Genomic DNA, 23,376 nt, shown 5'->3' with positions numbered 1-23,376 from the left:
CAACCTGGGAAAAACAGGGTGGGAACTCCAAAGAATTAAAGAGACATCCTTCCATTAGACTTCAGAGGAAAAAGAGGAAGGAAAATCATGTATACTGGAGCATTCATATGTGAGTGCAAACAAATTCCATGTGAATTTTGGGCTCACTAATAAGGGCTGTGTGACCTTGAACCTGACTTTCTTCATCTAGTAAAACTTAAAAGATAAAACTACTTAACTCTTTCAGGCAAGGAGGAACTGAAGTACCAGTAAATGCATTAACGGGGAACTCTGAGAGGTTTGACTTTGTCTAAGACTCGGAATTACCACTCACCTCCTTAATCACAAATCAGCAGAAAGAGGCATGCAATCAACGGCAAATCTCCTAAGTGTGCTTCCTAAGTGAAGCCAGCTTCAAGAAGGGGTGAACAGTGGACGTAAGTTGCTTCACCTTTAGAGATGAGCATAACTTGAGGGTCAAATGAGGGGAGCTTGGAGCCTGAATTGCAAACCTTATGTGTTTTATTTCATTTGACTGCCTCAGTCCTGATGTCAGCCTCTCCCCACAGGACATAGCCTTGGACAAGTAAGTTTACACTGGTCCACTTCTAATACGGACAAGGAGATCCATGTTTGCCTCTCTCATACGTGTACATACCCTTTATTCAAGTCACTTAAGTCATCCAAATATGATTCTTAGCTTTTCAGACACTGTTGTCAACATTGAGGCTTTTTCTGCACCCGAGGTTATTTTAGCGAAAGATTCATCATATTTGAAGCATTATGTTTGAAGCTGGAAGGTAGAATGCACTCAGCTACATGTGATTTCTGTGAAATGGAGTTGGGCCGATGCTATTATAATCTTTCAAGTGCCAAAACCCGTGTCTTTAATTTTTTTTCCATAGCATGAAGTTCCAAAAGCCAGCACTGAATGTGTGTATCTACCTCACCATGTGTGGTTGCAAATTTAGCTATCATAATTCTGCAAAGGGCAATAATTCTGCAGAAGATCTTCTTCAGAAGTAACCAGAAATGAGCAATTAAAACTCACTATTTTGTTGTAAATGGTCAAGACCTTCTTCATAGTAAAATCCATATTTGGTTGTTAACTCTAGCTGAAGCTATGGACTCCTAGCAAGATTTGTTTAGGGATGCATCCTATGGAAGCTGCAAGAATGGCTAGATTCCAGCACTCCTTGTACATACTATGTCTATATCCTTTGGCAGGGCAATCATGAAAAGCAAAATTAATTTGAAGGGAGAAGAAAAGAGAATTTACTGTGAATCCCAAGAGATTACATGTTTCCAAACTTGTAAATTACAGCCATTTACACAGCAAAGTGATGATACAAATCCTTGGATTTTATTTGCTCTCCACTGTGCTTTGGGCAAAATGTCAGGAACATGCCCCCCAAGAGGTAACTAAAGATCATCCTCACAAAATGTGCTATCGAAACCCAATTGTCTAAGAGCATGTGTTTGGAAAAGAAAATAAACCTGAGTGTCAGTGAAATAGAATAGCTTCTAGGAGTTTATCTGGGAAAACTGTCAGGTTTTCTTCTAATAGGTTTATACAGATTCATTCAACTCTGACTCCTTGCCTTATTTCTGGGAATTTCTCCTGGAAATTGAAACTGAAATACAACAGAATGGACTCTTCTGGGCACTCGAAGTGAGAAACTGAACTAATTTTTGATCTGTTCAGGAGTCATTCTTTTTATTCACCAACCTCAAAGTACTTAACAAAAAGAGACCTGGGATGATGGTTGAGCTTGAGGTCAGTCAATGGATTTTCAAACTAGAGCACAAGGCTAAGTTCCTGAGTTGGTTAATTATTTATAGGTGCCAGAGGTATCTCCCTATAATAGTAGGCACTCAATATATGAATGAAAGAATAAGTAAAGTTATTGTGATTCAATGAATTAATAAAGACCTGATGGTTTCAGCCCAATGGCTCACAAACTACTCACACAAGACCCTTATATATTTGCTAAATACAATCTTATGTTTAGAAGGAGAATGCACGACATTATAGGATCCTGGAGTTTAAAAGTTCATTGTTTGTTTAACTTTGACAATTATTAGGTAATTATCAAAGGTGTATGATATCGTGCCATAAATTATATCTTCCTACAAAATGAAGACACTTGTTCAGCATCCAGAACAACATTTAAATATTCTGTCCCATACTCTGATAGCTAAAAATTCTGTTTGTGATTAAATGAGCCTAGAACCTAACTCCATTTTACTATCAAAATAAAATATTTTGTGCAATATTTAAAAAAAAAGACTCTGCATTGTCTAGGAATGTGACTAAAATGCAAGCCAAGAGAATATCATATTTATTTTATTTTGGATTTTTACCAAGAGTTATTTAATTTTTCAGAACTTTTCATCACTAGGAGCTACGCTATTTATGAATCTTGAAGCACCAGAACAACACACCTCTATTAGTCCGTGTTTGTAGCTGTGTTCTTAATGGTGTTTTGTTCTTAATGGTGGTGATAGTACACTGCAGTCAAACATCTGACTGTTTCTTTTGCCTCAAGTTTATCCATGGCTTAAGTATTTATTTATTAATATTCATATTATTTTTAATGGCATGCTTAAATTTTTCTCTTTAGATGACAGTTGAGGAATTATATTTATTTAAAATTATGTAATGGGTAGTTATATTATCAATAGATTTCTTTAAATAATTTTAAATGAGGATTTCAAGTTAATTGCTCCAAAAAAAGTAGTTTGAGCTCCAGTAAGTCTGAAAGTCACAGACTTCCTCTTTGTTTGGCAGAGTTACTGATGCCCTCAACAGCCTTGCTTCTTTCCCCTGAATGTGTCATGATTCAACAACATGTCTCTTAGCTTAGCTGTTTCTAAGTGTACCTAATGTTTTCTTTGTTTTCTACTTAACACAAAGGGCATTACTTGCATTGATTTATTTTTATTTCATTTATTTGCTGAACCAAAGTGTATGGGCCAGATACTGAACAAGGCATTGTGGGTGCAGTTGAGGAACGGAGCATAGCCCAGCTCTCAAGTATATTATGCTCCTGAGAGGGATGTGGATAGACAGACTGGCTATTGCAGTGGTGCAGTCAGGTGGGAAACTCAGGTCCATGTGCCGAGATAATGGGGCAGCAGGAAGTGGAATGACACTTCACCTAGACTGTAGATCCTAGTGGTTCAGAGAAGGCTCAGGAGAATTAGTGTTTAAGCTGAGACGTGTGGGTGGGAAAGGAGATGAACAGATTCAAAAGAGTAGGTAGCTTTCCAAATAGAGAAAATAACATTTCCGAAGTCCAAAGTATAATTGAGCATGATATATTTGCGATGCCAGTGATTCTCTTTGGCACAGGACTTAAGAAGGAGAGTGGCAAGAGATGAATGGAAATATGGGCTTTTCCATAAATCACCATATGTCAGGGTTCATTAGAATGAACAATATAATAGATGCACAGACCAAAGGTAATTCAGTTATGTGGGACATGTAAATGAATGTCTAAAGTGATCAGTGTAAGTTTCTTTGAGGAGAAATTATTTAAATTTGGAGAATTTTTCAAGGATTAAAGATGTAGACCCAAATACTTATTATCCAAAGAACTGTGCAGGAGCCCTGAGAAGGCAAATTTAGTAATCCAGATCACAGAAATTATGGATATATTATAAATTGGGTTAAATTCTACCAATATCTTCCTTATGTACTATTAATTGCCTACACATATCCTTATATACTTTCTCTTCCACAACTACAGTGACATTTAGTATGGAAAGTTAAACCACAGAGTATGTAACTGGCAATTTCAAATAACAATTAGGAGTTGCACTGACATAGACTGAAGTTAACTTTTCTGAAGGAACATTTGACCTTCAAAGATTGCATGTCATCCCACTCTAGCCCTTTCATTAAAAGGTCTCGGTTCAAGACCCTTTTCCATTACTGTCTTACTTTGAAAGAGCCAATCTGATAAATTAAGTATGTTCTTAGGTTAAACGATACTGACTTAATCAGTTATTTTGCATATTTGGATTTAAATGCTAGATAAAAGCAGGGATACATGTGGCTTCCAGCAGCATCACAGAATGGATGCAACTGTTTATTCTGCCTCTTTTGTGAGCAGTCTGAGAACTATATCCCAAATAAAGAGATTATAAAGATGAAAGAAAAGCTGTGATTTTTCTTAGTGTCCCTTAAGCATTGTGTTTTTATTCCTATTGAGGTATTTTGTTTTTTTAATAAAAGCTTTCTGTAAAGAAATTATTTACAGATTTGTTTTTATTTTAAAACAACATGATATTTTGATATACATATAGAAAGTGAAATGATTATCATAGTCAAGCAATTTAACATTAACAGTCAAACAAATTCACATATCCATCACCTCCTTTAGTTACTGTGTGTGTGTGTGTGTGTGTGTGTGTGTGTGTGTGTGTGTGTGTGGTAGGAGCACCTGTAAATCAGCAGATTTCCTGTATACACGTGTTTAAAAGGATTACGTTCAATGTAAAGACATTTTTCACCCTTCTGCCTTATGCCGTATGTTTTTTAAAATTCAGTTTGGCCTTTCACTTCTTTTTTAAATATATGGGGTGTGTGCTTTAATTTTGTGATTCTTTATTTCTCCCTCTTCTGAGATTCTGAACTCCTTTTGGTTTAAAACCATGGCTGAGCTTTAATCACACAAATTAGTTTATGATAATGCTTGACTGTACTGCTGTCACCTGAACAGTGACATTTTAAAGCCCTAGGTTGGAAATGATGCTAGAATTTATTGTGTCATTTGAAATGGTATCATTTTAATATTTAGGTCCCTATACACAAATTTTAGAAAGAGACCTCTTGCCCTTTATTAATTGAAAAAGTGATGCCAGGAGAAAAGGGCTGTCTCCTTTGGTTGGCCTCATATCCCTCATCTGTGGAATAGAGACTGAGTGATATTTACCTATGGGCATCCATCTTAAATGATTAGTGGGAATTAAAGTAATTATTATGAATTAATGGCTCTGTGAGTTATAAAAGGTTGGATATTATGGAGTTTCATTGTCATGGAGGCAGGCAATTAAAGAAATATACACTCATAGACTACACCATAGATCTTGTAACATTTCTAGCCGCTTTACCTTTTATTGCTTTACTCTATGTGATATGATCAGTGTTTTAGCCATGCTTTTACAGATGCCTACTAAAATGGCAGTATCTAATGGGGAAGAAAAATAATTTTTCATAAAGTCTTACAGGCAGTTCAATTTGATTATGTTCTTAATCACTCTCACCTAGACTTGGCCTTTTTACTAAATTGGTCTGAACTAGTTTACAGCTATTGGGCTTTGAACAGTAAATCTTAAAATTCTATTGTGAGCTGTCATAAATTTAGTAAGAATGCTGACCTGCTGCTATCAGGAGCAAAAACAAGCACTTTGAAAATTAGTTTATTGTATATCACCACAGAATTACCAAATTCAATATAAAATGGCTAACTTTGAGTAAGCAAAGAGGGCTGTGGGACTGCACCTGCAATAAACTTGAAATTGATTGTGGGGAATTTATAGGCGGTCGTTGGTTTATCTATGCAATAAAGAGTCAGAAAGAGTGAAAGATGGAAGTCAGCATCTCTGGTCAGCTGAGTTGCAGAAGGTTATTGGGAGGTGGTGATTTACTCTTTGCCATGATTTGGCAAGCAGTGTTGGAGCAGCTTAACAAGATCTGCCCAGACTTGTCCATGGAGATGAAACATGCAAAAAGGAAAAAGATTATTCAGATAAGATATTATTCAGGCTCTAGGATTAAGAACATCTTTGGACATTTGAACATGAAGTTTTTTGGCATCTCCTAAGGTAAATATGGCAGATAAGTTGTGAGCAGGTCTGAAATCTGCAACATATTTATAAATACTACTTAAATATTCCTGTCTTGGGTTAGCAATTAGCCTTTCTTTTGGGTACCAAGACAATATGTTTATGAAACACAAGTGGAAAATAAGCTTGTATAAATCTGTTTTAGGAAGAGTGGTAGAGATATAGATATACTTAAAAATACTTTCAAGGAGGACATCTTCATATCATTGAAATAGAAAACATGCATAAAATCAGCCAAACCTATCTAAATGAGCATAGGCTATTTATGGGTTCACAACTGTGCATTAGTACGTGGACTGTTTGCCCTTCCTATCACTGCTTACATATAATATCAGTTGTTGGCTTTCAAATATTTTGCCCACAACCTACCAAAAGACATATATATACTGCAACCCAAAGCATATGTAATATATGCAAGAAATAATTTTACTTTATATGATGAGCTCTGAATTACTGTATTTTAAGCTTGAATGCTGATGCTAACTGATGTTAGGTCCTGCAGTTTAAAAGATGCTTGAGCTGGGTTGAAGTGAAACTGGTGAAACCTCCACTTTGATGCTCCTGCCTGTTATTGAAACTCAAAGAGATCAATTATACTACTAATACTTGCTAAGAAACCAAGCAGGCAGAATTACAATAAAAAAGACCCTGAAATCAATTCTGTCTTTATAAGGGGCATCAAAGGATAGGTGGGTGGCTGTCCAGAATTACATGGTCTTATACAGCTTGTGCTTATCTGTAGAAAGCAACTCAAAACACAGATGCTTTCTTCCATAGTGGACTCTGAGATTCTTAAGAGTCTCTGCTTATTCCTCTCTAGCACCAAGCATTGTACCTAACCTATTGCTTGTGTGTTATTGAGTGGCAATTAAATGAATGAATGAATGAAGAAATGAATGAAGAAAGTAAGAAGAACATTCGAAGAATCAGATGCATTCCATTTAAATTTTATTACAGAACCCCTGCCATGACCTATGCTAAAGCAGTGAGCACTGCAAAGGTAAATAAGACAGAGCTTGTAATTACTGGTTTGGAGTATAATAGCAGTGGTATGAGCAGATGGCTAAGGAATATGGAACCCTAGGTCTTTCATAACAGTAGCATAGAGTAACAGCTTCCTACTTGGCTTTGGCTCTGTGTTCTGAAATAGAAGCAACTGTCTGGGACTGAAAATTGCAAAACCTGGATCAGTTACCTTGGTTCACCTTGTCATGATGATAACCCTTCTTGTGACAGGTGGTGATTTTAAGCACACAGGAGAACCATGGTCCCCACTGTCCACCATTCTTAAAATAACTACCCTATTCTACTCCTCCTCATCTCTCTCCAGGTAATTCATTACTGTACTCTGGCAGTCAGAAATGACTGTGAGGAACTGATTTTTCTCTGAGGCAAATAGGTTTTTGACCCACAGATCTATCTGGGTAGTGGAAATGCAGACTCTTGTGGTCTAGGGGCTTTTCTATTAGATCTGGGAGTCAATTAAGTGAAGGAAGGAGCCGATCAACAATACATAGTACTCTTAGCTCCGAGTAGTGGCATGCTAGAACTGGAGCATATTGGTTTGTGAGAACTGATTGTTAAAATTTTAGGAATTTTGAATCTCTTCCTAAGAACAGCAATTATTAAAAATAAAATTTTATAAATTTACAATTAAATCATTATGTAAGTGAACACCAAGATACAGTCAGTTTCTAATTATTTTATCAATAGTTATACTCTTGATGTCTGTCTTACCTGCCTGGAGAAAATGCTACATAGCAGATGCTACTGCACATCTCTCCCCACTTCAATATTCATGACATAATTTTGGTAGCTAGAAATCAGCTGTGTTGGGAGTATTTATACAATGGAAATTGGTATGATTTGGAAATTATATTGGAGAATGCACTCCTTTTAAATTAAGAATTTCCCTTAAACCTGGAGAGTTGATCGTTAATACAATACTGACTCCATCTATTATATCTCAGTTACCGACATTGACGGGCACTGAAAAGGGAATAAAAACAATATGCAATGGTCCTAAATGTTGGGTTAAATGGATAATTATAGGCAGGCGTGATGAGCACCATTGTAGACCTACCGGGAGATGGCAGAGTTAGTGTAGAAGTTCCCAAACACTGTTCATGGAGTCCCAGGTTTCTGTATCAGCCAGAGTTCTCCAGAAAAACAGAACCAATTATAAGAATATATATTTTACATATATATTTACATTTATATATTTAAATGATAGATTATAGTATATTATATGTATGATAGAGAAAAGGCTTTATTTTAAGGAACTGGCTCATGTGATGTAAGATTGTGAGGCTGCCGAGTGTGAAATCTGCAGGGCAGACTGGACTGGCAGGCTAAAACCTTATGCACGAGTTGGTGCTACAGTGTTGAGGAGAGTCTCTTCTCCAGGATGCCTCAGTTTTTGCTTATAAAACCTTTCAGCTGATCAGGTTAGCCCTGCCCACATTGTTGAGGGTAATCTCCTTTACCTAAAATCATCAGATTGTGTTTTCTGTTCTTATGTTAGTTTACTGAGAATGATGGTTTCCAGCTTTGTCCATGTCCTGCAAAGGACATGAACTCATCCTTTTTTATGGCTGCATAGTATTCTATGGTGTATATGTGCCACATTTTCTTTATACAGTTTATCATTGATGGGCATTTGGGTTGGTTCCAAGTCTTTGCTATTGTGAATAGTGTCACAGTAAACATACAGAAAACCAAACACTGCATGTTTTCACTCATAAGTGGATGTTGAACAATGAGAACACATGGACACAGGGAGGGGAATATCACACACTGAGGCCTGTCAGGGGCTGGGGGCCTAAGGGAGGTATAGCAGGGAGTGGGGGGATAGGAGAAGGATAGCATCAGGAGAAATACCTAATGTAGATGACGGGGTGATGGATGCAGCAAACCACAATGGAATGTATACCTATGTAACAAACCTGCATGTTCTGTACATGTACCCCAGAACTTAAAGTATAACTTTTAAAAAAATCATCAGATTGTGGATGTTAACCACATCTGCAAAATGCCTTTACAGCGACACCTACATTAGTGTTTGATTACATTACATGGTCTAGCCACGCTGACTCAAATCTATTACAGTGTCCTACTAATTTTTCTGTGGCATCCTAAACCAGAAGAAATACTAAACATTTAAGTCTAAACCGTTCACTATTTGTATCCTAAAAACTTAGTGACCATTTGAAAACATAATACATAGGCATTGTAAAAATGTATTTCTTAAATAGTCACAATTATGTACTAATGGAAAAGCGCACAGCTTCTCAGTTCTTAGAATTAAGTTGTATACCACCCCCTAATTTCCTGCTCCACATAATCTTCATGTGCTGCTAGAGAAATGGAACGTACGGAAAACTCTGCTTTGCAATGATATGATGCCATTGAAAGGACTGCCGTACTGCTTAATGTTGAAACTGTGAACTGCCTCCAAAAAGTAGTTTGTGCAGTTTTCTACAGATGTCGAATTTCCCTTCAAAATTTTAAAGCTCACGGTGCTTCCAAAAGCTTCCTGTTTTGCCCAAGTGAGCCTGTCACAGTGATTACAAGGATACTTTGTACTTTTCATAATAGAATCAAAATGCTCTTATGTTTTGTCACTGGCTCTGTAATGTATAACCACAGTTTTCCTGGACTGTTTGCATATAGTAAGAGAAGTTGAAGCAATTTAGATTTCCTCTCAAGATCTTTCTATTCATTATCTTTTAAAAATTGGTACTAAGAAATATGAGTCTCTCTTTGTGTGTAATATGAGTGTATGTGTATATGTGTGTAATTGTACACATACAAATTCCTGATTATCTTTTGCGTTGAGACAACCTTTTAAAGTGTCTAAACATTATATCTGTATAACTTGAATAAGTTGTCTATATTTAAAACAAAGAGAAACTCCCTTTACTTACAAATAACCAAATAATTTACAAGGTTAATGATTTTATACCATACCAGGGCCAAGGTTAGTTGTGAGAAAACGAAAAGGGAGCTTTTCTCACTCCAGATGCTTCCCGCTTTCTAAGACTGTCTTGCCTTCCCACATTGCCCGCACCTCACCTCCCACACACTTTATCCCTTGATCATTCTGATCACACCTTCTGTGCTCATCCTCACCCCTAAACAGTTCAGCTTCTCAGAAACAGGAAAGTCAACCAAATGGTCAAGGCCAGAAACATTCACAGAAGAACTAAGAAGGTTCCTCGGTGTCATCTAGAGTAATTCTCTCTGCATAACTGTTGGACCTGATTTAAACAATTAGCTAATTGGTCCTATTTAATGGAGCTATATTTGCAAAACACAGAGTGAAAGTTTTAGAACTATAAGAATTGGCATTTAAAGTTTTTAACCGGAAATTGAAATCAGCAAAGGATGACAATAATATAGGTGGTTTGAATGATAAGATCCCGTAAAGTAGAATGTTAATGGAATTTCCTAAAACCTGTGTGAAAGTTTAAACATGTCTGATTGTGGTGTTGAGCAACTTCACTAAACAAGAACAGGCCTGAGAAATGTGAAATGATCATTTATAATCACTCTTTACACTGAGAAACGTTAAAAAGTGTTTATTTGGAGGTTTAGGGTATTTGAACTTAAGGAAATGAACTGGAACATACATTTTAAAAAATGTGACTTCCCTACATTCTGCCGTTCCCGATTAGCCTGCGTAGGAAATGTATGCGACTAAAAACAGTCCAGGTCAGTTAACTCCAGTTTAAATTATCTTAGCTATCAGAAACTCTAGTTAAAAGTTCACTTATTCTAAATTATTTCACTTCCCTACACCTGTTTCCTTACGTGTGGTTAAGTTCCTTAACTTCCTTGGCACCAGTTCAACAAAGTGTATGCTCAGGAGACATGTCAAATGATGGGGACACTGTTGCTTGGTACCAATGCTCATTGACTATGGGAATTTCAATAATTTGAGGACGAGAGAACTTTGACATAGACTGCACAGTCTGAAGAGGGCCAAGTCTGAAATAAATACTGCCCTCTAATCAAATGGAATTTGGAGTTTCAGAAATCGAAACTGTTTTGTGAGGTCTTGCCATCTTCTTTTTTAGTGTGAATTGGTTTGTATTGGGGTATAGGACTCTGCGTAGGAAATATCACCTTGGGGTATGGCATGCCCCTCTCCAAGGGAAGGGCCGTTCACATTCTAATCTTCTCGGAGTAGTTTATGGAACTACTACTTCTTGAAGTTGCTCTTGCTGCCAGCAGCCTCTTTACGTTCACTGCTGACCATCTCCTACTTGGAAGAGAAATCTTCCAAGGATTCTTCCAAGAATTTCCTTTTTCTTGGAGACATTCTATTGCCTGCCCCTTCAGGATGACTAATTGTTTCCTCCTTGGGGGAGGATTTCACCTTCTTGGGAAGCAGTGGTTCAAACAGAGGAAGTGGCTGCTGAGATTAATAGGAAGCTGGAGAAACAGGAGAAGAAGACTTAGTGAAGGGAAAGAAATGACTGACTGTGTTTGACCTTGCATCCTCAGAAAATAGCATTAGTATTCTGAAGGCCTGTGAGGAGAGGGGTGAAAAACTCAAAAGAAGTAAAATCAGAAGCCGCAGAAGGCTCCTCAGGAGAATGGAATGGAAGGCCCATCTCTCTCTTTCTCTAACCCCAAGAGAAAAAGAAATATTTTTCCAAGGGGGAGTTGGTTAGTAGCAATCTTGCCATCACCTTTCAACTTTTTAGATTTTTACTTTCTACCTACTTCCTAAGAAGGACAAAATTAGTAACATCCCTCTGCACTCCAGAGCTTTATAAAAACCAAAAGTTAGTTGGCTGAACTCTGTGAAATGTGACTCATTCCAGGAACTTCATTTCTTTTGTTTATCTGTTTGTTTGCGATGCGCATCTCAAGGTCCCTGAGTGTCACCTCTGAGGGTGGAGAGCTTGCTGTAGCAGACCTGCAGAGGCTTACTTGTGTGGCTAAGGAGATCTTCCTGTCTCCTCCTCTTTCCCACCATGCCACTCACCAAGTCTGTTCCTGGCCATTTGCAGACTCAAGGTCATCCCTGGAGGGAGTGGGATCTGGCAGAATCACATTTCTGCTGTCACCTCAGCATCTTGTAGTGAAAATGAACATCTGGGCAAGCATTTGGGAAAATATCTTGTGAAGAGCAACATGTAAGTTGAAAGAGGCATGCAGAGAGAGGAGCAGTCTCATCTCTTCTTTGGAAAACAGATGACAATTTGTGGTCTGATCATATGCCCTTGAGCTCATTCTGCAACTTCCTGATAGAACTCCCTTCTTTCACAACTGCAGTTTCTATTTTTTGTTTGTTTGTTTGTTTTAGAGCTTGTGAAGAGCTCTGTAAAAATGCAGGGACCCAAGGAACTCTCTGGCATCAACTTCAACTACCCTAAGAAAGCGTCAACCTATATAATTGTGGTTCCATGGCCCTGTGTCTGCTTTTGTGTGAATAGGAACCTATCATAATGATTTGCCCATAGAAAATTCCAATGAAGGTTTGATGAATAAGGGTATAGTTATTGTAGTGTCAGTTTTACCATTTTCTGATTTTTGGTCTTTTATCCTGATTTTATTATTAGTGGTCCTGGGGGTGTCTGGCTCCTTTGCAGTTGAGTTAGGGATTGTATCTAATTATATATTAGACATATTATGAAGAACCTTAGGCAATTTGAGAAAGAAATATGAGTGGGAAACTCTTAAAGGATTGTACTTTCTCCTTCTTCATAAGTTATAACTTTGGAGTAATTTTATTGTTATATCAAATACTTGTAGGTGTCAGAAGGTAGTTCTGCTGAGATTATGAATTCTTACTGTTTGGAGAAATTGGAACTAAAAGGGATACAGTTGGGTTCTTCATATAGCAAAGTAGCTGCCATGATTTCATAAAGTAAATATTTTAGGCGTTGCTGGTCACATGGTCTCTGCCATAACTACTCTGCTGTTGTAATGCCAAAGTGGTCAGAGACAATCCATGAACGAATAACTGTGGCTGTGTTGTTATAAAACTTTAAGTACACCTAAATTTGAATTGCATTAAACTCTCACATAGTCAAAAGAGTCTTATGATACGTTTTCCCCAACCATGGCTCACTCGTCCTGGAAAAACAGGTGATGATGGACTGTGTTTGACCCAGAAGCCATGGTTTGCAGATACTTTTTTAGGAAAAAAAAACACTCAAGCAGAACAAATTTTCCTTATCTTCTGTGATCGTTCATAATTGTCAGACTGCTTTAGGGAATATCGGTAGCCTCAGATCAGTGGAAGAGAAGAGCTACCCTTCAAGGCTTCACTTCTCCCACAACCTTCCTATCTAGTAACATGTTACGAAGAAAGCAAGGCTCAGACTGAATTCAGCCACACCTTCAGACATTCACCTCAGTGATGAGCCTGTATATTTGGGAATGTCACAGTGTTCTCTCCCTCATGCTCGAACGAGCACTTTGCATGAAAGATTTACTTCAAGGCTGACACAGTGATCTTCCAACATCGCTGTGCTTCAAAGTTCCAGTGATGAGCAGAGTTCTCCCTGGGTGGTCAGGGAACACAAAACTAGCGTCCCAGATCAAGGAATTAGGTTGCCAGGCCTCTGTGATTCTCGTTTCATTCATGCGGTGGGAGGAGGGGAGTCTATAAAACCGTTTTTGCCAAATTCAATTTTTAATTTTTTTACTTTTAAAAAGTTTGGTGGAATACATACATATATATAAAATTTACCATTTTAACCATTTTGCAGAGTATGTTTAATGGCATCAAGTGCATTCGTATTGTGTAATCTTTAACATTATCCAACTCTAGAATTTTTTCATCTTTCCTAACTGAAATTCTATAATCTTGAAACAGTAACTCTCCATTTTCTCCTATCCTCTGGCCCCAGGTAACCACCATTCTACTTTCCGTCTGCATGACTTTGACCACTTCGGGCACGTCATACAAGTGCAATTGTGTTGTCTTTGTCCTCCTGCGATTGGCTTATTTTGCTTAACATAATGTCCATGTTGTAGCATGTGTTAGTGCCGCATTACTTTTTATGGCAGAATAATAGTCCACTGATGTGGCTACTAGAATTAGTGTATCCCTTCACCTGTGGATGGGCGTTTTGGTTTGTTTCAACCTTCTGGTTATTGTGAATAATGCTGCTAACCCCATAGTTTGAACAACACTAATTTCACCTGTGAACATTTATTTTTAACATCTCTTCTGCCCGTTAGTAAATCCTGGTATTGATTTAGTTAATAATTTTTGAAAGCTTGCCATAGCCACCCCAAGTGTATAGATTCCTGTTTGAAGTACTGTAAATGGTAAATGCTCCTAAAGGTATAGATTAGAGTTCATACATACACATGCATACCAGTGTTTATGCTGAAGCCTTTTAAAGTAAATAACTCGAGGCAGCATTACACACTTCGGTAACAACATTTTCATTTTGTCAATTTGTTTGTCATAACTTTAACAAATTGAAAATATTTCACATGAGAGCTAACTGTTGAGCTACTGGGCTCTTCTGAATGAGTGGTAATAATGGGGGATGCCTACTTGGACTTTGTGATGTGAAAGTTTGCTGAAGACACCTCCATCGCCCACCCACCCCCACACATCTATGTCTCTTTTCCTCCCAAAAAGAGTTTTCATAAGTTTGCTGTTGTCATAACTTAGCAAATTAAACATAGCTTAGAGACATTAGCAACTGTTAATTACTTGATCTTGCTAAACCTTTACTCTTTTTGCCTTGATATAAGAAGGTTATACCACCTTTCAATAGATAAATAGTTCTTGTTAATTTAACTTTTATGTCTGGCAAAATTTTGAAAATGGTGAAAATTACCTTGCATCTACTATACTTAGTTTGTATTCACTTAAATTTAACAAGAATTAGGAGAACATATATGTTCAATGAATCATTCTTTGTTGACATCAATCAGTTATCAATTTCAATAATAATGAGATAATAGTAGATTGATTTTTTTGGAAGAAACCCATTTCCTCTTATCTAGTCATTTTCTGTGTTTACACATGTGGAGCTTTTATACTTTTACTTATTAGAAATTATAATAGCAAAGAAAAACATTTGATATCCTACAGCAAAATTTTAAAATTATTACCTAGATATATTTCATATTAAAGTTTATAAAATTAAAATATTTACTTTAATGGAAATTTGCAAAGCTCTGCTAAACCTTTTCCCTCTTTTATCTCCTAACATGTTATCATCATCTCCATTCTTACAGACGAGGAATTGAGATGTTAACATCTCCCTCTCACATCACACAGCTACTAAGTGGTAAGATCAAATTACGATGTCAACTTTTAATACCCATATTAATGTAATTGTTACTGATATATCACACTAGAAATATAAAATTAAAATAAAGGACTTAAAATATCAGGAAGACTTGTTATTTAAAAAAATCTCAAAAAAATTTAATACAAAATAAACTATGAAATAACTTTCAAAAATGAATCATGCTTTCATAGTGAGTGGAGGAAGAGTAAATCATGATATCTTGCAAGATGAAAAGTGGTCTGTATTGTTTGGACATGAAACCACCTGCAGTTTAAGGAACACCCAGTCCATGTGGAAACATAAGGAACTATCAGCCCTTTCTGGTTTTATGTGGAAAAAAAAAATTGTAGTGGTTACATTTCTGGTACATTGTTAAGCTGTCAGAGTAATCTTGATGTCTAGATACTTAAGTTTTTCTTCTAGGTAGTAAGTGAAGAAAGATTCTGGGAAGGGCAAAACACATGTTCAAATCCAAATTCTTCTGGTCTCTGTATTAGACATACGTGTTTGGAAAACAATAGCCCAGTGTCTGCTTCTATAGTCATTAGAGATCAAAAATCACATATTGTTAGATACATTGCATGGATATTTAGTATTATAAACTTTGCAGAATATTTTTATCTCTAATCCATTATAAATCAATTTTTAAACTCCCCTATTCTATTTCTTGCCTTTCCCTACTCCATTCCTATTCTATTATACAAACATTAAATTCCCATCTCTCAAGATTTAGTACCTGAGGGCTGCATTCTGCTTCTGAATCATTAAAATTGAGCTTACAACAAAAAGCATGGGAATTATGGTGACAACTTGACCAAAAGAAAACAAACATCTTATGTCCTGAGGGGATTAGTTGTATTTGGGATATTTGCAGAAGAAACCTGATGGAGCTACATTCATGACATTAGATCTGATAAGGGGCATCATAGTCTCTAATCACTCCCACAAAATAAGTATTTTATAGCAAGTAATAAAGAAAGGAAGGGTACTTATTCTTAGTGTGACACCTTTAAACCAAAATTATCTATGTGATGTGTGTATGTATGTAGAGGTTCAGGGTCATGGAGGTTTATGAAGAAGCTGCCTTAAAAATTCAGTGCAGTATTACATTGTTCCTAGAACTGGAAATGTTCTTAAGAGGTCAGCTCATTTCTTCATTTTTATATGTGTCCCTGGCAGTAAGAAACCTGGAGATATGAGGAGATGGAGAATAGGCAGGTAAGTATGGAGAAAGTGAAGAGACAGCGAGATAATTTAAATTACTGATGATGGTGGTCATGTGCCCTTGGCCATGAATAAAATTAGGCCAGGATCAGCCAGTTTTTGCTGCCTAAACTTTTTTAAGGTGATTGAAAATGAAAATACTATTCAAATAGTCATGCAAAGAAGTGAGAGGGCTTCCTCTATATTCCTAAGAAAGGAGGAAATTAACTGACAGCCACAGAAAAACATCAACCAAAGTAGAGTTAAAGAAATTGATTAATACAATCACGTACTATTTGGGTGATATTCACAGAACCCAGTATTGGGTGCTCTACTGATGAATTTACTCTGTTTTCTTCAGGAAATATTTTCTCTTTATGCACTGCCCTTATCATCTATTTCACCATAAACCACGACTCCACTGAATGTTCTATTTTTTTAAATACTCATGTGTATGAAAAAAAGAGAACATGATCAGAATCTTTATTATAATATTTTATATTAAGAAAAATCATAAATGACAATATAAAGGTCATTAAAACACTTAGAGATTTTGCTGGTGGATTTTTAATTTTTGTCCTTATAATTTGGCCTTGATATTTTATAAAAAAGAAAATGAGCGATTGATGGACCATTTGCTTTTGATAATCAACTTATTCCATCCTAGGGTCTTCAGCTCTAGACCCATGCTTCTCAGTGGGATGTGGGTATTGTAATCACTTTGGGAAAAATTTCACAACTTGCATTGGTCTGTTTTGCTATTGTCAAAATCATATGAAAGATGATCAGGAATATGTGGTTGTAGATATGTAGTTATCATTTATTGCATGACCAAGAATATACTATAGAGAACCATGCCCCAGGAAGAGGATCTCAGAAAGAATTTGTTATAGGATATGGGTTTTGGTTATGTGTTTTAGGGGAGGTTTCATAGAGGCAGGGGCTCACAGAGGATTGGATGCTGTCAGAAAGTACACGTGATTCTATAATGAAGCATTTCAGTAAGTCTTGCTGACAAAAAAGACTAGCACAAGGATAAATCTGTGATTAGTAAAGAAGCCCATCATATTAGCCAAGAGAGGAGGTACTTAGTACTTTTTTTTTCATATGGTATTTCACTCTTGTTTCCCAGGCTGGGGTGCAATGGTGCGATCTTGGTTCACTGCAGCCTCTGCCTCCTGGGTTCAAGCAATTCTCCTATCTCGGCCTCCTGAGTACCTGGGATTACAAGCATGTGCCAGCATGCCTGGCTAATTTTGTAATTTTACTAGAGATGGGGGTTTCTCCATGTTGGTCAGGCTGGTCTTGTACTCCCGACCTCAGGTGATTCACCCGCCTTGGCTTCCCAAAGTGCTGGGATTACAAGTATGAGCCATGGCACCCAGCTGCTTGGTACCTTCTGAATGGCACAGTAACCTTGTTTTCTGTGCTTAGACAAAACTATGAAGTGGCCTTACTTGGTCCATTTTATCGTTGTCTCAGAGCAGGCTTGTCTGAGGTTGGTATTCTGTGAGAATGTTTATGTGTAACAGGAACATGAGTGCCAGGCTGGCATCTAAAGGTCAAGGCTGCTTGCTTTTTCATTCTTCGTAGCTACCCCCGAACTCTCTAGCAAAACTACAGTGACTGCTAAGCTTCAACAACATATTTCCAAGTTTTTGTTACGAAACATTTTTATCATACAGAAAAAGTAAAGATAATGTATTAAGTACCATATATCCACAAAGCAGCTTAAGAAATAAAAGATTATAGATAAAAGTATTTGAGTATTTCTCTCAAATCCTGTTCCTTCCTAGGAGCAAATTATTAGCTTGAATTTGATTTCTGTCATTTTCAAGAATAATGCATTTTCTTTTCTTTTAAAAATGCATATATAATTTTTTTGTCTCCTTCCTTTCTAGAAATTACATAAGATATATCTTTTTTTTAAGTTTTCTTTTAATTGGCATAAAATAATTATACATATTTATGGGAAGTGCATAGTGATCTTTTGATAAATATAATGTATAGTGATCAGATCAGGGTGATTAGCATATCTATCATCTCCAACATTTATCATGTCTTTGTGTTGGAAACATTCAATATCCTCTTTCTAGCATTTGAAGCTGTGTAATATAGTATTGTTAACTATAGTTATCCTATAGTGGCAGAGAACACTAGAACTTACTCCTCCTATTAGCTGTAATCTTGTATCCTTTAACAAATCTCCTGATCATCCCCCCTTTCCCTTCCCCTTCCTAGCCTCTAGTATCCTCTGTTCTGCTTTCAACTTGTATGAGATCCTTTTTTTAGCTTCTAACTATGAATGAGAATATGCAATGTTTAACTTTCTGTTCTTGGCTTATGTCACTTAACGTAATATCCTCCAGCTTCATTCATGTTGCTGTGAATGACCGGATATTATTCTTTTTTTAAAATATATATTTTATTGCAGTTTAGGTTCTGGGGTACATGTGCAGAACATGCAGGATTGTTGCATAGGTACATACATGGCAATATGGTTTGCTGCCTCCATCCCCCCGTCACCTATATCTGGCATTTCTCTCCATGGTATCCCTCCCCAACCTCCCTACCCCCCACTGTCCCTTCCCTATCTCCCCAACAGACCCCAGTGTGTGATGCTCCCCTCCCTGTGTCCATGTGTTCTCATTGTTTAACACCCACCTATGAGTGAGAACATGCAGTGTTTGATTTTCTGTTCTTGTGTCAGTTTGCTGAGAATTATGGTTTCCAGATTCATCCGTGTCCCTAAAAAGGACACAAACTCATTGTTTTTAATGGCTGCATAGTATTCCATGGTGTATATGTGCCAATTTTTCTTGTCCAGTCTATCGCCGATGGGCATTTGGGTTGATTCAAGGTCTTTGCTATTGTAAACAGTGCCACTATGAATATACGTGTGCATGTGTCTTTATAACAGAATGATTTATAATACTTTGGGTATATACTCAGTAATGAGATTGCTGGGTCAAATGTAATTTCTATTTCTATGTCCTTGGGGAATCGCCACACTGTCTTTCACAATGGTTGAACTCATTTACACTCCCACGAACAGTGTAAAAGTGTTCCTATTTCTCCACATCCTCTCCAGCATCTGTTGTCTCCAGATTTTTTAATGGTCGCCATTCTAACTGGCGTGAGATGGTATCTCAATGTGGTTTTGATTTGCATTTCTCTAATGACTAGTGATGATGAGCATTTTTTCATATGTTTGTTGGCCTCATAAATGTCTTCTTTTGAAAAGTGTCTGTTCGTGTCCTTTGCCCACTTTTGAATGGGTTTGTTTTTTTCTTGTAAATCTGTTTTAGTTCTTTATAGATTCTGAATATTAGCCCTTTGTCAGATGGGTAGATTGCAAAAATTTTTTCCCATTCTGTTGGTTGCTGGTTCACTCTAATGATTGTTTCTTTTGCTGTACAGAAGCTCTGGAGTTTAATCAGCTCCCATTTGTCTATTTTGGCTTTTGTTGCCAATGCTTTTGGTGTTTTAGTCATGAAGTCCTTGCCTATGCCTATGTCCAAAATGGTTTTGCGTAGGTTTTCTTCTAGGTTTTTTATGGTGCTAGATCTTATGTTTAAGTTTAATCCATCTGGAGTTAATTTTATGTAAGGTGTCAGAGAGGGGTCCAATTTCTGCTTTCTGCACCTGGCTAGCCAGTTTTGCCAACGCCATTTATTAAACAGGGAATCCTTTTCCCATTGCTTGTTTTTGTCAGGTTTCTCAAAAGATCAGATGGTTGTAGATGTGTGGCATTGCCTCTGAGGCCTCTATTCTGTTCCACTGGTCTATATCTCTGTTTTGGTACCAGTACCATGCTGCTTTGATTACTAGAGGCTTGTATAGTTTGAAGTCAGGTAGCGTGATGCCTCCAGCTCTGTTCTTTTTGCTTAGAATTGTCTTGGCTATGTGGTCTCTTTTTTGGTTCCATATGAAATTTAAGGTGGTTTTTTCTAGTTCTGTGAAGAGGGTCATAGGTAGCTTCATAGGGATAGCGTTGAATCTATAAATTACTTTGGGCAGTATGGCCGTTTTCACAATATTGATCCATGAGCATTGAATGTTTTTCCATCTGTTTGTGTCCTCTCTTATTTCATTGAGCAGTGGTTCACAGTTCTCCTTGAAGAGGTCCTTTCCATTCTTTGTTAGTTGCATTCCTAGATATTTGATTCTCTTTGTAGCAATTGTGAATGGCAGTTCATTCTTGATTTGGCTTTCTTCAAATCTGTTATTGGTGTATAGGAATGCTTGTGATTTCTGCACATTGATTTTGTATCCTGAGACTTTTCTCAAGTTGCTTATCAGTTTCAGGAGATTTTGGGCTGAGGCGATGGGGTCTTCCAAATATACAGTCTGTCGTCTGCAAATAGAGACAATTTGACTTCCTCCTTTCCTAATTGAGTACTCTTTATTTCTTTTTCTTCTCGGTTGCTCTGGCTAGAACTTCCAATACTGTATTGAAAGAGTGGTGAGAGAGGGCACCCTTGTCTAGTGCCAGATTTCAAAGGGAATGCTTCCAGTTTTTGCCCATTCGGTATGATATTGGCTGTGGGTTTGTCGTAAATAGCTTTTATTATTTTGAGATATGTTCTGTTGATACCTAGTTTATTAAGAGTTTTTAGCATAAAGTGCTGTTGGATTTTGTCAAAGGCCTTCTCTGCATCTATTGAGATAATCATGTGGTTTTTTTCTTTGGTTCTGTTTATGTGGTGGATTACATTTATAGACTTGTGTATGTTGAACCAGCCTTGCATCCCCAGGATGAAGCCTACTTGATCGTGATGGATAAGCTATTTGATGTGCTGTTGCAATTGGTTTGCTAGTATTTTATTGAAGATTTTTGCATCTATGTTCATCATGGATATTGGCCTGAAGTTTTTTTTTGTTGAGTCTCTGCTGGGTTTTGGTATCCGGATGATGTTGGTCTGATTTGGGAAGGATTCCTTCTTTTTGGATTGTTTGGAATATTTTCAGAAGGAGTGGTACCAGCTTCTCTTTTTATATCTGGTAGAATTCAGCTGTAAAGCCCTCTGGACCTGGGCTCGTTTTGGTTGGTTGGCTATTATTTGCTGCTTCAACTTCAGCCCTCGTTATTTGTCTAATCAGGGTTTGGACTTCTTCCTGGTTTAGGCTTGGGAGGGTGTAAGTGTCCAGGAATTTATTCATTTCTTCCAGGCTTACTGGTTTGTGTGCATAGAGTTGTTTGTAGTAATCCCTGATGGTAGTTTGTATTTCTGTGGAATCGGTGGTAAGGATACCATTCTTTTTAAGGCTGAATAGTATTCCACCGTGTACTTATGCCACATTTTCTTTATCCATTCATTTGTTTTTGGATCCCTAGATTGATTCCATATCTTGGCTATCGTGTGTAGTGTTCCATTAAACATGGGGTGCAAATGTCTCTTTGATGTACTGATTTCCTCCTCTTCAGATAAATACTCAGGAGTGGGTTGCTGGATCAAACAGTAATTCTATTTGTAGTCTTTTGAGGAGCCTCCATAGTGTTCTTCATAGATGCTATCATAGTTTCCTTTCCACTGGCAGTATATGAGTTGCCTTTTCCCTGCATCCTCCCCAGCATTTGTTATTTTTTATCTTTCTGATAACAGACCTCCTATGTGGGATGAGATGATACCTCATAGTGGTTTTGATTTACATTTCCCTGATGATTAGTGATGTTGAGCATTTGTTTTTCATAAAATTGTTGGACATTTGTAGTCTTTTAATTAGGAACTCGAACATCTCAACAGTAAAAAAAAAAAAAGTGATTTCAAACTGGCAAAAGACCTAATGTTAATACATACCTGTAAACATTGTTTTTTATTCTGCTGTTGTTTTAAGTAGGAGCTTAAGCCTTAAACTACATGAGGAATCACGAGACACCCTATACCTCACACGAGGTCATAGGAGATACTTTTATAAGTACTGTTAAGCATTATAAATGAATTTTAATCACAGAGTGAAGTACTTTGTTCATTTGGTTTTCAGTGTCCTACAGTGACTTTGATAGCAGGAGCAATTTGTTGGTTTTATTTAGCAAGACATTGGGTAGATTTCCATTCTTCCCTCCACAGGCTGTGATAAAGATTTTTGACACTAACTGAGCTGTTTCAATTGGAAATTCACATTTTATGCAATAACAGACCATTTTAATTTCATGAAGCAAAGGATTGGCTTCTACTTGCAAATAGTACTAAAGAAAGCAATATTGTCGAAAGACGTAGCCTGGTGTATCAAGAGAGATCTGTTGAATTAAATACAAGGCTTTCATTCTTTTTATTCCACATTTCCATATAACGTAAGCATTAATTATACCCATCAGTGACTTCCTTCTTTCAGGAGAATGTTTTCTGTCTGACAAGAAATGTCAACTTAAAGAATGTATGACACATGAGGCCTACCATTAAAAACACACTGACTTGAACCTAGAGAAAAGCTGATGCGTACCCAGGGACAGACTCACAGAAAGAAAACCCAAGGGACAGTTACCATCTTTTCTTGCTTTTGGTGATGGGACTGTCTTTTGCCTTACTTGAGATTTCTCAAGACAAGCATACATAGCTGTATCACATCTTGTGTCACCTCATGTTTACTTGATGCATTAACAATAAAAGACAGGAAAAAATGCTATGGTATTTTGAAGTTTGTAATGCACCTTCACTTACATGATGAGGAACAGAGACTAAATATCAGGTTCCACTTAACTCCACCAGGTGTGTGGAATTTTAGGTACCCTGATGTGCTGTGGCCCAGATAGAGTTCACGGGGATGGCTGGAGAAGTAGATGGAACAAGCACCCTGCGATCTGAGCGAAATGTTAGAGAAGTGAAATCTGCAACATCTGCCACAAGGCCTTAGAATGCAATAGTGACATTTAACTTCTCATTGCAGGGGAACACTTAAGAATCTGTCCTCAGGAATATACATGCTGCACCACAGAAATGGAAGACAAGTTAAGCCAACAGAGCAAACTCGAGTTCGAGAACCTTGTGGAAGAGACGAGCCATTTCGTGCGCACCACTTTTGTGTCCAGGCATAAGAAATTCGACGGTAGGTGAAATGGTTTTCA

The 23,376-nt window shown here is 37.2% G+C and overlaps 1 protein-coding gene across 2 annotated transcripts in view; it reads left to right on the top strand.

The window, feature by feature from the left end:
* The window catches only part of GPC6 (glypican 6), a 1,165,513-nt gene that overhangs the window by 280,035 nt on the left and 862,102 nt on the right, over positions 1-23,376 (top strand). For both annotated transcript variants that reach the window (XM_064362238.1, XM_064362237.1), the window contains exon 2: positions 23,199-23,357. In XM_064362238.1, coding sequence (XP_064218308.1) covers positions 23,249-23,357 — 109 coding nt within the window. In that variant the 5' untranslated portion in view covers positions 23,199-23,248. The remainder of the gene's footprint in view (positions 1-23,198; positions 23,358-23,376) is intronic.

This window comes from Aotus nancymaae, unplaced genomic scaffold, assembly GCF_030222135.1.
Source record: "Aotus nancymaae isolate 86718 unplaced genomic scaffold, 86718_ANA_hifiasm-v0.15.2.pri h1tg000048l, whole genome shotgun sequence".
NCBI lineage: Eukaryota > Metazoa > Chordata > Mammalia > Primates > Aotidae > Aotus > Aotus nancymaae.
Note: the sequence above shows the minus strand (reverse complement) of the source record. Positions and strands in the feature narration are given on the sequence as shown.